The sequence below is a fragment of the Calonectris borealis genome, chromosome 1, assembly GCF_964195595.1.
Source record: "Calonectris borealis chromosome 1, bCalBor7.hap1.2, whole genome shotgun sequence".
Classification (NCBI taxonomy): domain Eukaryota; kingdom Metazoa; phylum Chordata; class Aves; order Procellariiformes; family Procellariidae; genus Calonectris; species Calonectris borealis.
The window spans coordinates 7,062,422-7,079,504 of record NC_134312.1 but is presented as its reverse complement, the minus strand read 5'-3'; the positions used below and the strand labels follow the sequence as shown (position 1 = coordinate 7,079,504).

The window sequence follows — 17,083 nt, the reverse complement described above, 5'->3', positions numbered from 1 at the left end:
TCTTTAAGCATTATAAATAACAATGATTGCGTATACTTTCTCAGACGAAGAACTGTAATAAAAAATGAAGCGTTGGTAGAAATGATATTGCAGGATTTGTACGTGGGAGTAGCGATAAAACAAGTATGATATCACTGTCAGCCACTCGGAAAGCTGTGATTTTAGAACTGTTCCACATCCTAGTTATAGTAGAGCGACAGGAAACAATGAGCATATGGGGAAACAAAAATGATGACATATAGTTTGAGAATGTATGAAATAGAGATGAGATGGTTCAGATGAAGTAGAAAGCTCCCTGTGGAAGACATTTATCTTAACTAATTAGCCATTTTGGGAGGAAACAAATCCCTAGCTGGAAGAAAGCTAAGTATGTTTTTATATTCCAACCTTCTAAAATTTTAAAGACAATTAAGACTTGAAATTGGAAGGAGTCAGATTCGGCCACAGTATCCCTCTTGGGATTTATGGGATACTGACAGGCTAGTTAATCACAATTACTTTCTGAAATGTATTGCAAAGCAATAAATAATTTCTGTTTTCTGTTACACTTCCTCTGCACAAGAAGAGAGGAAACATTTAGACAAAAGCGATCCGAGCTGCTATGTCTTACTGCCTTTAGCCACTTTCTCCTACAAAAAATGAATGTCGTGCAACCATGCTCCTACTCGGCTATGTAGATTGGTAGGTGCTCAGAGGCTGCGAGATGTGCTGGCATGTGTGTTTGCCACGTCGGGGATGATACTTCCAGTTTTTCCAGAGAAAGAACTCCGAGAACAGAAAGCCTATTAAAAAATGGAAATATCTGTGGAGATTTACTGATCTTTGGCTAACCAGTCAATAATTATTCAACTCTTCCAATCTACCCTGGAATAATGGAGCAGTGCTTTCTACAAATTGTCATGAAATGTCCTTGTATTACAAGATTTAGTAAAAATTAGTATCAGAAGTCGAGGGGCCCACAAGTCATAGTGCAAGTTGTTTGGAGCTGGTTATTTTAAAGAGTTTATCTTTAGTAGATTATGCTAAATTCCTTGGTTACTATTTGAATAGGAAGTATTTAAATGTAATTATTACACAAACACAGGATTGTTTAAAACACTCAAAACATTTACTGAACATTGCTCCCTTTTTTGTATCATTACTGGATGTCTTTTGGTAGTACATTTTAACTACTGTTTATTTTAATTTTGCTTCTAATGTAACATCATATTTTATTGCTACTTCAAATTCCCTCTTAACCACAATGGTTTTCTTTTTAAACCAAACTCGCCCCTTCTGGTCATGACACCGCTGTGGTATTTGAGATGTCTAATAATCTCAAGCAGCTGTTTGTCAGATTTCTGTGCTTCTTCCCTTCCAGTTTTGTTTGTAACTCTGTTTACCACCCCATGCAAAGCACAGGTATGTATATGCATAAATAATTTCCATGCAGGGAGTGGGAGCACTCTGCTTAAGGAAGAGGTGGGGCTGGGATCAAAGTCGTCTCTCTTGTCCTGTGCGCACGATGCCAGGAGAGCTGGAATGGGCAACCTGGCCTATCCCGGCATATGTATTTTCATACACAAGCCTGAGAAGTTCAACCATAAAGCTGTACTTCAAACCTCCAATATCCGATGCTGGTGGCTCACCAGAGAAAACCAAAAAAGCAACAACGGGGTTTTCAAAATGAGGGTCTTGGTAGTTTACACAGCACAGCCTAGTGGCTAAGACAAATCAGAGGGGAACAAGTCCTGTTTTGTGTTTTTCCCCTTTTTTTTCCACAGGATGCCTGCTCCTGACAGGTGCCTCAGTGCTGACGCATGGGCTCAGCCTGCAGCTCCCGGACGACCGGCCAGGCAGATGCTTGAGCTGGGTGTTGGTGGAAGCAGGGCTTGGCCCTGGGGCCAAACGCGTTAGTCTTGCCTGGCGCCCATCCCTATGGCTGCCAGAGCAGCTCCGGCCTCGGTGAAGCCCGGGTCCCCCCGCCGCCCGGGCACCGGCCCGCCCGGCGCTGCCAAGGCCTCGTTACGAGCCCAAGATGGCGGCGGCGGGAGCAGAGAGCGCGGCGGGGCCGGACACCTCCGCGCCTCGTTGTGAGTCCAAGATGGCGGCGGCGGCGGGTCAGCCCTGTGGGACGGCGCCGGTGGGGGAGGGACGGGGGCGGGGAGGGTTTCCATAGCGGCGGCCGCCGGTGTCACACCGGGGCACTTCCTGGTTGGAGGCCGCCGGTCCCGGGGCAGCAAGCAGGGAAGTGCCGCTGGGGAGGAGGCGGACGGAGGCCCCGGAACGAGGAGGAAGCCGAGCAAAGGTAGGGGCGAGCCGGGACGTCCGGCCATTGTGCGGCCCCCGGGGTGGGGGAGCGCCACGAGGGCGGCGGGGTGGCCGGCTGGACCCTTCCATTCCCGGGGCGCGGGGGGGGCGGGTATGTGAGGGGAGATGTCGCGCCGGACATCTCCATTGAAGCGGACGGGGTGGGACCCAGTTCCTAGAGAGCTGAGGGGAGGCGGGTGATACCATCCTCCCCCGGGGGGAGCCCGGGCTGCGCGCACCACCCGCGGGGCTGGGGAGGTGGAAGAGGCGGGAGCCGGCTCCCGAAGGGTACTGGGGTGCTTCAGACTGTTCCATTCCCAGCGGAGGGGGGTGTGTGTTTGGAGGGTCCCTATTATTTCTGCTGGGAGGGGGGGAGGCGGAGGGAGCAGCGTGTGGGGAGCTCTGAAGGGGGGTCGGCGCGGTGCGGGAGGCGGCTGAGCCGAGTGTGCTGGGACAGCCCGAGGGAAGCCCTGTTGGAGATGCCCCTGGGTCCCATTGTAAGGCTTCAGTGCGGTGTGGCGGCGGTGGAGGGGCCGCCCGGGGGAAGGCAGCCCCAAACAGGGGGTGAGGAGTGCGCTCCCCTCAGGGGAGTGGGGGGCTGTGGTGGCCAGGGCCTCTGCGGTCAGAATGGGGTTGAGGGGAGACTGGGGGGCTGTGTGTTTGGGGGGGGTCTCGGCCGTGGGTCGGACACCCCTTGGGGCCTTCTTGAGGGCCCCCCTTTTCTGTCAAGGTGGGAGGCTGTCATATCATCCCCTGTGGGGAGCAGGGAGGCTTTGGGTGGCTGAACCCGTGTTTTAACGTGACTTTCTGGCAGTACTGCCTTCTGTACCTGCTCCCTCCTCCGCTTTTTGTGATACTTCAGGTATGTGGTGAGAAGTGCCAGCGCCAGGCTGAGAGTCGCGGGCTGGTGCCGAAGGGCCCGCAGCCCTGCCCGCTTCCCACAGACTGTGCTGCCAACAGACTTCAGTCTCCGTAACCCTCTCTTAGTCCTTGGTCTCTGCCGGGACTATCAGCAAAAGAGCCAATTATCACGTTTCGTGTTCTTTCTGTGGTGTGGATGGTTGCCTGTAGGAAACCACCGAAGCCATTGAACTGCCAGCTGAATGAGAGTCAAGTGGTGACTTAAAACACGGTCGCCAAACTCCTGTACCAGTCATTTGCCTGCGTACACTTGAGAATAACTTTCTTTGTACCGTTTCTGTTTGGAGCAGGCAGCTGCGCAGAAAGCTGGCTATCAGTATAGCTGATTCTTAGCTTTCACTGAATTACAGCGGAATGAAAGCGAATGCACATCTGCCTTGTTCACAACAAATGTATTTTGTGGAGGATCAGTTCCATTAGAAGAATTCTATTAAATAATTGTTCTCTGTGGTTATTTAGCTTGATGCGTACCCTGCAATCTAGAGCTGCTGTGTGACAGTCGAAACTCAAACTCTGCTAGGCATGTGTATATTAAATACGTCGGCCAATCAGCAGTGGCTGAAACTAAAAGCAATTTGCTTCAACGCTTTGTAGTGTAAATATTCCTGCTATGAACAAAGAGGAGGGTGTGTCATTGGGCTTGTTTCATTTGTACTTCTATGTGCTTCCTCATTTGTGGCCAGCCAATGATTTTGTCTAGGTTCTTAAACAGTAGTAGTCTTACTTTGTTGCGAATTTTACATTTGTGCTGTCTTGTGCATTTTACTGAGCTGGGACGCTCAGAAGCTTGGTGTTATATTAGGAATTTTTATTATGTTCCTTTTAATAGCCATGCTCTTAAGTGACTTAGTTTTGCTTCTTTTTAACTTCTGTTGTTATGATTATAACTTTGAAGTTAATTCAACTTGGATACAGTGTAAAATAAGTATTTAGAAGAACTGCCTTTTAACCAGCTGTTCTTTTGCCCTCTGATTATACAGCACGGAAACCAATAATTTCAGACTTAATGTTTTGCCAGCCAGCTACCTATAAAACTTTAAAACATGTGCTTCTGAAATCTCTGTGTGTGTTTTCTTTGAGGGGCCATAATGTTTTGGTTTAAAGAAGCAAGTAAGGGACAGTAAAATACTGCTTTGTGCCAGGCAGGTTCTCTTTAGACTATTTTGTCTTTGTGTGTGTGTTTAAACAGTGCAGTTGTGTGCTGCTCCTGTGATTTCTGATTCTTGGGAATTGAGGATATAAATTCTTAATGTTAACTCCTTAGCATCTAAGTTAAATGGATACTACAAAAACGTATACACAGACTAGACCTGAATCTTTAATTGTCAACTTAAAGGAAAATCTTTTCTCTGGATAGAGTCATAGTGCATAGAATTACAATATGCTGTAATTTACTTGCAATCTGTCTCATATTAATTATCCTGAAACAGAATATTGGGCAAAAAAGAGACCTGGCGCTAGGTGTGGAAACAGGTAATTGAATGTATTATTAGTGTGCTTGAATTTGAAATTGTAAAAGAGCTTCTTTCACTTCAGGTATTCCTTTTAAATCTAAGTTAAATGCTGATAGTTTCACAAGTGCTTAAGGTGAATACCACCAAGGGCTAATAGATGTGTGTTAGTAGAGGAAATACTGGATGGAATACAAGGGTTAGCTCTTCAGCAAGAGAGAAGGATCAAAGGTATGTGTGTGGGTTTTTTTATAGCCTTGTTAATTGCAATGGAAAGCATAAAGGACGCCAGGTACTATTTTGAATAAAAAGGCAGTTTTCCCAAGATAGTATCTTTCAGCAAGACACTCAACAAGTAATAGTCTTTCTTTCCTCTGTTGTGTAATAGTTGGTAATGTTTCTGTGCAGGAGAGAACCCTATAAGCATTGAAATAAATCACGTTGTTGGCTGAGAGAGTTAAGTGATAACCGTTTAGTTTTTAACGCACATCCTTAGGAAAACCGACAATACTGTAATGCAATAGAAAGTACAGACTTTCTGATATTTGGTAGTGTTGACTTTTCCTGACTTTTGGATACTGCTTGCTATTGCTATACTCGAAATTACAGATAAAAGATGAAACTTTCCTTTTTTAGGGACTTAAGCACTTTCAAATAGTCCAAGTAAATGGCCTTCAGCAAAATGATAAAGTTGTGAACAAGGGAAACTTTATAAAGCACATATGCAGTGTTATTTCAAAGAACAAAAACTGAACTTAACCAGAAGTCTGTATTGGCTAGTAAACAGATATTAGCAATAGCTAAGCAAAATATTTCGACACAGAAGGCAAGATAGGAGTAACATGTTATTGCTGAAGTCAGAGTTCAAGTTGCTGTGGTGTACCAAAACATTCACTTTTCATGGTAATGACGCATGTTTTTAGGTAGTATATAGCTGCTATATTCTCCCCTTCTTGTTTCCTAAGAGTTACGTGACAAGATTTTTATACACGATATGGTGCCTAATTATGCTATTATTAGCCTTAAGTGGTTTTCAGAACTGATGTTTGTTTTTTCCTAATGAGCAGTCTTTTCCTGTACATACACACAATAAAATGTCGTGTAACGTGATGTCTTTGAGGCAGAGTATTGTTAGTTCATATTTACAAAACTAAGGTGAAACCATACCTTTGGAAAATCAAGTTGAATGGGAGACTCCAGTCTTGCAGTTGACTCTGCATAATGTTGAAGAACAATTTGGGCCCAAAGGTAGTATGGAGCTCCAGTCAAAACTGTTTTGGACCTGGGTTGAGGGCCATTTGTATGACTCATTTGGTGTTCTTAACTATTATGTTCTTAACATAACAGCTGTAATTAGTCCAGTAAATAATTAAAAGTCACAGAAGTTATATTTGATAATTTTGACATCAGTAATCAAAATGAAGCTGACAAGACTGCAGTTGCGATGATATGTTTTAACCAGACACTTTATCTTTGATTAGGCTGTGTGTGCTTAAATGTTTAATTTAGCAGCCATTCATAGAGAATTGGCAGGACCTGCAATTCAAACTGTTCTTCTTCAGCAGCCATTCATAGAGAATTGGCAGGACCTGCAATTCAAACTGTTCTTCTTCAGTGTTTACACCATCTAATGGCTTTGTATTCATCTGTGGTTTTTTATAATGTTTACATACGTATTTCTTCAGCATGATACCATTTTCTTCCCCTATTAAGCCTCTTCCCTGCGTTACTTTTTCAATGCAAAACAAGTTGGTTGTAATTTTCAGTCTGCAGCATTATTGAAGGCTTCCTTTCGGCAGCTGGAGTTTTTGTGGTGTGGGGGTGGGGTTTTTTTGTTTCTTTTTTCTTCTTTTTTTTTTTTTTTTGTTAACAAAACTGGTTTTAGCAATTGATATAGGAGCCTTCTTGTGATGTGAATCCAGGCCTGTGATAGTTCCTCTACTTCTTTGGCATGTTCTGTAAATCTGTAAACGTTAGGCGAACTCATACTTCAGAAGAAGTTAGATCTCTTCTTCTGTCTTCTTGTCTTTTATTTCATTTTTTTTAAATGTTAAGAGATCAGGAGAGTTGAGACTTGAAATCTGAGTCAGCACAAGATATTATCTGGCTGGATTAGCACAGGTGGTCAGGTTCAGCAGGTTCTAATTGGTTCTGAAAAGAGGAAATAAATTGCATAATGTTCCTTAATTTACAGAAACTCTCTATTTGTGTAGGTATTAGAAGAAAACTTTTTATAGCTTAATAGATATGTTTGTTTTTTTCTTTTCATCTCAGCTGTGAGGTGAAGTTACTTTCATTTAACTGTTCTGTCAGATTTGTATAAACTTGCTTTTAGCAGCAGGATGGAGATTATATAATAAATTTTCCAAAATGTACTTGCTGTGCTCTCATTGTTGGAGATTAAGTCCTCTGTATTTCGCTCTGGAGAGAGCCAGGCATATTGTTAGTGAATCCATATCTGCCCTACTTGGATATGTTTTTTTCATTTTGATTATGAATTGACTGATCTGATGGTATACAGTTGCTAGAAATGGTAAATTTTTCAGGTTTTGTTTCTAAGGAGCATGTGTTGGATGCTAATGCCAACCCATGCTTATATAGTAAACTTATTTGCAGTTCTTGTGTTTTAAAGAGTTTCTTTATATTGCACCTTCTTGCCAGCTGAGGTTGCTGCAGGAAAATACTACTTTGATGGCATTTTCAGTTACTATATCCGTATTGTAGTTTTGTGCTTTTAACTTCTTAAGAATGTTTGTTATCTTTTGGGAGCAGTTATATTTTATGAACCGGTACATGCACAGAAGTTTATAATATGAATGTTAGAAGAAAGTACACATTTTGAGTTGATAAACTTCAAAATAGATCCATAAGCAGTAAAGTTCCTTAGTCATAACAAATACATCTTTGTGTTCCTTTTTTTAACAAGGAGGATGAAAAGATGGTAGGAAAGACAGTTTATATATGAACATTTATTCTAGTTATTTGAAGTTGAAAAAATGATTTGTCTCTTTATTTTCCTACCATCATCAGGACATGTATACCTCTGAGAAACCTTCTCCAACAAGATACCTTGCTTCAAGACCTCTCTTGGATTATATGCAAAGAAGTTTCCAGTCATGAGTGAGTAGATTTCTTTTTTTTAAGAAAAAAGAAACGCTTAGTTTGCAGTTTAGAAGAAATGTACTTCTGTAGTGGATTTTGGAAGGTGGTTCTTCCTCAAAAATGTTCATACTGAGTTTTGTCTCTTCAGTCCTTTAAAAATACCAAATAAAGCTGAGATTTGGCAGATACTGTTCTTAACCTGCAAATTTTTGATCAATGTGTGCTCTGTAAGACTTCTGTGTTGGTAGTCTGGTATCATTTTCAATAAGGTGAGTTCTGTAAAAAGCTGATGTTTGTTTTTTCAGTATAAATAAAGCATGTAACTCTGAGGGGGAAATATCTTGGGTTTGCTAAGAATTCCAAAATATGTGACTGTCCAGTAAGTTAAAATAGCTGGTAAAAATCCAACGTAAAATGAATGGACTTCATTCTATGCGAAAAAATAAATATATTGCTCAAATTCCAGTATAGAGGTCCGATCCCAAAGGAATTTTGGCATGCGTTGGAAAGATCTGAGCCATAGAAAACTGTGACTTAAGATTTGTTTTGGTGAAAAAACAGATGAAAGACACCAGAAGTTTTGTTTTACCCATATCTGATGGGTAAGATAATCTCTTTTTAGCGAACTGTTTTGAGTATTTAAAGGTCTTTCATAAGTTTTGTGGATATGAGACTTAATATAATTCTTGACAGCAACATTACATAGCCTTACATCATGTAGAAATAAGGATATAACTTCATATGCAGAGGAACTGTATTTATAATGTAGCTTAGTTTCAACACAACTGTACTGAATCTGTTGAAGAACGAGCATCTAGTTCATAGGATAATTATATCCTATGTTAGTAAAATAAGACCATTTGATTTTCTGGGAGGAAGTGAGTAAAGAAAATTGTTGGTTAAATTTCTTGTCAAATTAAATGAAAAATGACTGTTCTTGACATCTGGAAGAAAAAAAGAATGATGGAGGAAATGCTTGCTAAATGCAGCAAAGGAAAACTAAACCAAAAAAAGGACTGAAAGAATTGCTAAACTCTAGGGTTCATGCTTAGTGTAGATGGAGCTATTTCAGTATTTATACAGAATTATAGCTGTTTTCTCTTCCGTATTGCTGTTCACACTTGTTTACTTTCTGACGTTTAATGTATTTGCTGTATTGCATAGATGACAACTTTACAGGCAGTTATTCATGTACCTGAATATCCTGCTTTGTCAAACGCTGCTATATTAATCTTCATTTATTTTATAGAGCATCTCATGTGCTGTCATTGCCTAATGTATAGTCTTAAACATAAGAAATATCTGTAAACCTTTTTACCTTTTGAATCATAGTTGCTGTGTTAGGTGTGACTCACCAAGGTGCTGCTGTGATGTTGTTGGTTTGAGTACAAGAAATACTGTCATGAGTTGAGCAAAACACCATTCGTTTTGGTGAGATTTTGACATTCCAGACTGGAGAGTTTAGCTTTATATTAGCAAGAATGAAGACCCTTATTCAAATGAAAGAAAACACTTTGGCAGTACTTTTTGCGGTGGTTAATAATAATGTTATTCAAAATACAGTCTCTTCTTTGCAGAACACCACATTCTTGTGGTAGATTAGATGCTTAAGTCCATGCTAAGTGATGGTCTTCAAGGGCACAAAAGAAAATGCTGCTTTTTTTGAAAATCTGGTTTAGAGAAGATTAGATGTTTATGTTATGGATTTCTTAGTTTACGGTTTACTTCAAAGAAACTTGAACTATAAGCATGGTCTACATAGTTTTAGGCTCCTCTCTACTAAATACCTCGGTCTATAAGGTATTTATCATCTTATGAAGATGCATTTATTTGCATACTTCCGCACGTGTAAGCTTATTCACAAAATCTGTGGGCACCTAGAGTAGCTAGATGTGTTAAAAGTGATGGGAGTCTCTAGTATTCCGAACTTGTGCATCACCTAGTGTAATTCAAACAGAAAATCTGTCTAAAATGATGATCTAAAATGTGAGAACGTCAGACTTACGAAGGCTAATAACTTCTTGGTTAAAAAATTCAGAATGCTGTTATGAGCAGGCTACATTATGGAATCATACTTCTTATTTTCTTGTGATACACTTGATGCAATATATATTTCCATTGCTGTTTGTGAAGGGCTGTTCTAGAATCTCAGTCCTAAAATGATTAAAATCCCTTTTCTAGTATCTATCCTGAATTTATTCATGGGCAGTTCATATCTATTTGGCTTTCTGCCAACATTATTCATTAGCTTAAAAAGCCGTTTTTACCTTGTATCATATTTGTCGTTTTAGCAGTTTGTTACATAGAGCATATTATTTTATTGAAACAGCTTGTAGAAGCAAATCCGTAATAGTTTGGTACTTAAGAAGCACACACAAGCTTATTTTTAAGGAAACGATCAATTGAAATTTTTTTGGGAAGTGAATAGGGGAACTGCTGCTGTTGTATAACTTTTAATAGTTATCAGGTGTGTAGGTGTGTGCTTTGGATCCTGTTGTACTGGATCTTCTCCAATATTGGGGGAGAGTATTCACAGAATTGCAAAGTCCACCATTCATGGTAGTTGTTTTTAGTTGTTGGGCAATACAGAGAATCTGAAAAGGTGTTAAAACTATTAAGGCTTTTATTTTTGTGGAATACCTTTATAAATGTCTGCTTTCATAAATAAGGATAAGACAAGTCCATATTTCAAATTATACTTTAGCATTGTGTGCCCCATAGCTACAGCATGTGACCTCACTGTCCTAAGTTAGAGGGATTTTGATTTATTTTTTATTTAAAGATAACTTGTCAGGGAAATCCTGACTGTATGTACCCTGCCTAGAATGTCACACCACAGAAAGAGTTGGTTTGATTTCCTACGTTTTCTCCAGTTGTTGACATTTAGCTGCCAGAAAATGTGTAGTGTCATGATAAATTCTTATGATTATAAACTGTGCTTTTTATGTTTGGGAGTTTTCCTGTGCCTTCTCCTTTGAAGAAAGGTCAGTGCGGTGAACTTATTGGAGCTGCTGCAATGAACTCAGTTTGCAAACAATTAAACTAAATGTTAGTACATACTGTTGCAGCAAGCTGCTGACATCTTCATTTTTTTCCCCCCTTAAATGTATAGGATGCAGTGCCAACTTTTTTTTTTTTAATATTATTCTGCTGTCATAATAAATTGTCCAGAATAATTCTTTCCTGGCTTTGTCTTTCTGCTTTTAGTTTTGTTTCTCACACCCTAAAAACTTAACACTGCATGCAGTTGGGAAGTTAACCTGCTGTTCTTCATGCTTTACTATCATTTCGTCAGGTTTTCTTCGTGATTGACTGATGGTAGGAGTGCATTTTGTGTGTTTGGAGAGATGCTGTGCAACGTAATCTTATATTTTGAAATTGGTCAGTGTGGCCTGGTAATGAGGTGGGAAACTTTTTGCTTCACCAGTTCAAATCAAGACCACAATGTTGTGATTAAAGGCTGCTTCTGTTTGATGGTTGGTTATTTATTTTGACCTCTCATTACAGCTGGCTTTCTAGTTTGTGTTCACAGAGGAACCTTAGGGTTTTGTGATTTCAAAAAAAAAAAAAATTCTTTTTCCTTTCTTTTTGAGTTCTTGTAGTGTGTGTAAAGAAATAGTTTTGGCTGTCAGTTTCTCTGTCCGTGAGCAATAAACTTGGGAATTAAAACAAATGTTAAGGTCAGCCTTAATAGGTAAAGATATAATGCTTTGGCAAGTATGCATTATTATTCCTGTGCTTGCAACTGAGAAAAGTGTGTGCTGGGCTTTTATAAAGCTTCCTAGGCTAAGAAAAGTCTGTTTGGTTAAGGCTGGCTCAATTTTACCCCTTCACCTCCAATGTCCCCTCGTTGTACGCCAGAATGAATTTGTAGTGAACTGAGGACCAAGTCAAACTGTTCATAAACTAAATGCTGGGAAATGGACAATTTTTTGTGGTTTACACAGAGTGTAAAGTGGCTGTGCATTTTGCGTGTTTTGGGGCAAAGTGTTGCAAATAACTATAAAGCTGACTGATGTAGTTAAAGAGGCTTTGTAGTCATCAGTTCTTTTCAGTGAACTGAGATTGAAAGAAAGGAAAAAGACTAAGTTCTGATTCATACGTAAAACTGCATGCTGGGGAAGGAAAGCTTAGAAGTAAGCTAAAGTATCTTTGTAATGAAGTATAATAATGAATAGCTAAAGGATGTCGGATTATTATGTTACATGCTAAGTTTTTGTTTTATTTTTGAACCACGAACCCTGAAAACCCATTCATAAAACACAGGCTTGAAGATACAGTATGTGAAGTGTTCTCTGCAACAATTGTTCTTCTGATTTCACAGCACAATTATCTTCTAATCTTTAGAAATACTGTGACTTGAGAAATGTAGAAGTGGCTATTGTCTCCCAGGTCATCTTTACTGAAATTTGAAATAGTAATTCTTTATGAAAAACTGAAGATCTGAATGATAAAGAATTGTAGGATGTAGGGGATACAGACATAATGCAGATTTGAAAAAGGTTAGTTTGAAGACTTGGGATACGTTTAAAATATTTTAAGAGTTAAATAATAATAACCTCCCCCTGCAATTCAACTATCTGGAAGAGAATGAAACCCACAATATACTTAAAATGGTAAGTTACTGTGTATTAACGACCCCATAAAAATTACTTCATTGATAACGTTAGTATTTATCTTATGTTTGCTCTATTTTTTCTTGAAACTGTCTGGGGAATTTACTACTGTACGTAACTGTAGTGACACATGAGCGCTTGGATCAGAAGTAGTAGTGTAGTAACTTTTTTTTTTGTAGTGGGAGGATGAAGCATGAAAAATACATGTATACAAAGTTGTTTGGCTCCTGAATCTAGCGGTCAGGAGAAGCGCTTACCGTTCTTGATCTTGCTTCACTGCTACTCTTCTGTGTTGTCTTAACTTTTCACTTCTGTTTTCTTCAGATACTGCTAGTTAATGCTATATCGGCTGGCTTCCCCTCTGTACAGTGCAGCTATACTCGAGGGAGGCTATCAGGAAGCATGCTGGAGATAGTTTTCTGACTTAAAATGCAGATTCAGAGGTCAGAGTTAGATTTACAGAAACTTGTATGGACTTGTGGAAAAGCTTTGAATGAAGTTGAGTTTCATTAGAAAGGTCTGGCCTGTAGGAGCCAAGGCTGAACTCAGGGTCTTTAAAATTTTGTGACCCCCTTAAAATGTTGGCCCTTGCCAATAGAGGGGGTGGTGTCCTTTCCCTGTCTGAATTCCTGTGTTCTTCCTTGTTGCAGGAGCGTTCATGAAGTTGATTTGAATTGGGTGGGCTCCCTAAGCTGTTGACTACATAGCTGCATAAATGGTTGAACTGGTGTAATGCAGGGAGAGAAGCGCAAGGGTGAGAGTAAGTGGTCGGTGGGTGAGACTGTCTTCTTTCCAGTGGTAATGCTGTTTTTCCCTTGCTTGAAGCATGTGTAGAACTATAGTTTAAGTTGTTTAGGAACGTTGTAATCTTAGGCTTCCTCTATGCTAAGTGAGGAGAGGCATTTCCAGAGGGCTAATCAGATCTTCGATGACCCAGTTTCTCACCAATGCTGTAATTAAACTGCCCCTCTAAATACAGAGGGTGCATTAGTCACAATAAAATGTAAACCCAAATACTTTACATGCGCAGAATTGATGCATGACATTGAGGAAATGTAGGCGTGTTAGTAGAAACTTACTTGTTTTCTTAATATTCACATTTTGTGGTGTTGGATTTCTTCTTATTTATTCAGTTGACATAACGATGCAACTTCTGAGACCTTGTAACTTTTTTTTCCTTTGCTGATAGTATAGGTATTTAAATATATCAGAACACAAATGAAAGCTTTTTGAAATTCATCTGCATTTAAGCAGACTTTTAAGATTAATTTTTTCATAATCCTCCTTTGGTTTTGATCTCTTCAGGGTATTTAGGACTGGTAAGTTGTGGCTTTCCTTGCACTTAAACTTTATTTTTAGGTGGAAGACGAAGACAAACATTTTTGAGTTTTGTTCTGTCACTTTTTTAACTGAACAAAATAAGACTTCAATCGCCATAGACTGAAGTGAAGTCATTTTCTTTTCTTAAGCTTTGCAGGAGGTTGCAGCTACCAAAACTGTATTTATCACATTCAGAAACTGTGCTTCCAGGTGATATATTCAAGTTCAGTAGTCTCACTTTCTCTAAGGCTTTGTCAACAAAGGTATTGCTTAGTATTTACTGTTTCATTTAAATTAGTTTAAAATGTATAGTAAAGCTAAATGTTTTAAAACCCTTTGCATATATTTCAAATACATTTATTAAACATTTAAAAAAAGTTTTTTTTTTTTTTTTTAATTTTTTTTGCCATAAAGGGAACTTCAAAGCTATCTTCTTTCAGCTAAACTTTCTCCCTGTGGGTTTAAATTGATGGTCAGATTGATGGGGCTCCTCTAAATAAGTTAGTGCAACATGACACTTACGTTTAAACCAATGTAATTTCTGTTTGTAAATCAAGATGTTGGCACTGTCAGGAAACTACTGTTAATTTTGAACTGACAGCAGAGTTGTGGCAGGAAAGTTACCATCATGAATGTTGTTGGAGGACCAGTCTTTTTGTATACACACTTACTGCTCCCCGAATATGTCCTTTTTAGACACTTGCACTTTACATTTATTCCGTCACATTTGCAGTGAAAATTAAGGTTGGATTATTTACAAATTATCTATTTTATTAGACTCTAACACTGTGTGTGTGTGTCCAAAATAGCAAAGACGATAGAAATATGTTTATAATGATAATTTATATATATTTAAAAATTCATTACATGTTACATTTGTACTATATATTTTTATATAATTATTTTCTATTTATATTATAAATTATATACTTACTTGAAATATAGAACAATTCTTTTGTTTATGTGTGTATATATAGAGGGAAAGGGTCCTCTTTCTAAATTTATCTGCCTCTCACTGTTTTGATTGATGGCCAGTAAGGACCGCTGAATTATTATGAGTAATTGGTGTACACAGAAGTACATCCCTTTGGCATGATAATACTCTCCTGTTATGTTTTTTTTTTTATTTAAATCTTAGTCTTTGGGCCTATCTCTGTACTCCTTTATATAGAACATTGCACAATAATGCCTTTATTGTGGATCTTTGGTATCCCTGCAGCAGAAAGAGTAAGTAGCAAAGAACACTGTAACCTTGTTCTCTGGAGAGGGTCTCAAGTATCCACCACTATGTAAGCAATTCATATTTCCAAGATCCTATTCATCCTGGGATAAGTTGAGGGTGGTGTTCAAGTACATTCCAAAGGGGGAAGGATGCAGAAACTCGCAGCTAAAATACAGATGAAACGCGAGAGCTATAAATGTAGATGTTTGGGCAGGCACCCCCCTCTTTGCGTAAGGCGCTGTGTAGACAGAGAACAATGTTGTTCTGGTTACTGCAGGGAGGACTTTATAGAGGCTGCAGTATTAAGCTCTCTAGTGGTGGTATAATTTCCTGTTGCATTAGAGAATTCACAAAACAAGAGCTGAGTCAGATGAAGGATTAGAAATGGGCTGAAGAAGAACTTTCCCAACAGCAGTGTTAAAGTGAGGTATTTAGAGGACTTTCCTTGCCTGTTGTGAGTCATGTTGTTCTCCGTTTCCGTACAAATGATTGAATAATATGCACCACTGTGTTAGAAAAGTGAAGCTATTGCTGCTCATTAGTCTAACTTTATCACAGATAGGAAAAATAAGTGAGCTGCAGCCTCATTTTATGTTATATTGCATTATTTATGTTCATATTCAAGAAACAAACACCTGATTTACAAGACGTATAGTTATTTTAAGCTAAATTGACTGTGTTTTAAGAAAAAACTAATCTGACATTCTGTACCCAATTTTTGATAGGAAACAACTTCTTTGATTTGTAGCACGGATGGAAAATATTTGGAGTTGTTGCCATAAGTGGGGTTATGCAAGTAATCCCGGCTCTGTGTTTGTTTAAATTTAAGATCTTTTCTTTACTTTAACTATCCAATATGTTGCCCTATCAATGTTTAAAGGATGGTTGCAGATGTTTGTGTAAACAAAGTAGCAGCACTTAGGTGATATCCTATCAATCAGCTGATTATAAGGTTCATTTAATCTCTCATTGCAAAAGAGCCCCCTATAATTAAGAGATTTTAATTCTTAAAATTATGTGGGAGACTGACAAGATAGCACTGCAGTTTTTTCAAGGCTATTGGTATGCCTGTACCTATCCTGCACAAAATCTCTGAAGTGAGCAGAAAGCTGTGCAGGACTTCCAGGCTGATTTCGGAGATTGGTCTGTTGCGCTTTCTTTTTCTTTTCTTCTCTTTTTTTTTTTTCCTTTCCCCCCCCTTTTTTTTTTTTTTTTCTTTTCCTTTTCCCCCTGTTTTATTTTGTGTAACATAATTATTCTTGGGAATGGAAGGCATACCAACATACTGTAGAATCACCAGTGCTTTTGGCCACTGCAGTCATTAATCTAATAGATCACTAATATAAAAGGGCACTTTGTCTTAATAAAGCACTTTGGTTTGCCACAGGAGAGGATTCTTGAATGCAGTCTTTCTGTTTTACCCTTGAAAAGCTCTTTGAAAACCTGCCTAATTCCGTGGTGGAGTGCTGAAAGGCTCACTCAGAGCTCTTTTGAGCAGGAGTCAGACTTCCCAGAATTTTTAGAGACATAGGGAAATAAGTCTCTCACCACAATGTGTTCTGTTGCATTCAATATAAAGCTTTTTCCTTCTCTCTCTTTTTTTTTTTTTGGTAGTAGAATTTTGTTCAGCATTATATTACTTTGTGATCCTACTATTTCTGAGTTGTACAAACACTATAATGATATAAGCTGCCCTCCCCCAAGCTTACTTTGTGGAGGTGACGCTTGTCAGCTGCAGCTCTCTGTTCTTCTCAGTGATACTGTGCTACAGCCATACTTTGTGTGCAGGCTGGTCTACAGACCCTGCTTGCCTTGCCTACTTCAGAGCAGTTGTATTTCATATTACTTTATATCTGGTTGGAAAAACTAGACAAACTTTGAGCTTCCTCTTTTTTTCTCCCCCAGTTACATTAAGTTACTGTATTTGAAGGACGTTGGGGTTGGTCTTGGGGGATGGGAGGGGAAAAATTAGGTTTATAGTTTGCCTTGAAAAGATTAGGTACAAACTGAAAAGTGTCAATTTTGCTTTTTATTTCCTCCTCACTTCCTCCTCCCATCATACTCTTGTATGCCAGAAGCAGTGACAAAAATGTCTGTAAATTTTACTTTAACTATGTGGTAGGAAAGTACTTCTTTTTAGAGCAAAGGTTAATGAGTCACTT

At 39.1% G+C, this 17,083-nt stretch overlaps 1 protein-coding gene across 1 annotated transcript in view; it reads left to right on the top strand.

Moving 5' to 3' along the window:
- The first annotated feature begins 2,149 nt into the window (after window positions 1–2,149).
- USP6NL (USP6 N-terminal like) overlaps window positions 2,150–17,083 on the top strand; it is a 127,806-nt gene continuing 112,872 nt past the window's right edge. The window contains exons 1-2 of the mRNA XM_075143397.1: window positions 2,150–2,287; window positions 7,692–7,781. Coding sequence (XP_074999498.1) covers window positions 7,778–7,781 — 4 coding nt within the window. The 5' untranslated portion in view covers window positions 2,150–2,287; window positions 7,692–7,777. The remainder of the gene's footprint in view (window positions 2,288–7,691; window positions 7,782–17,083) is intronic.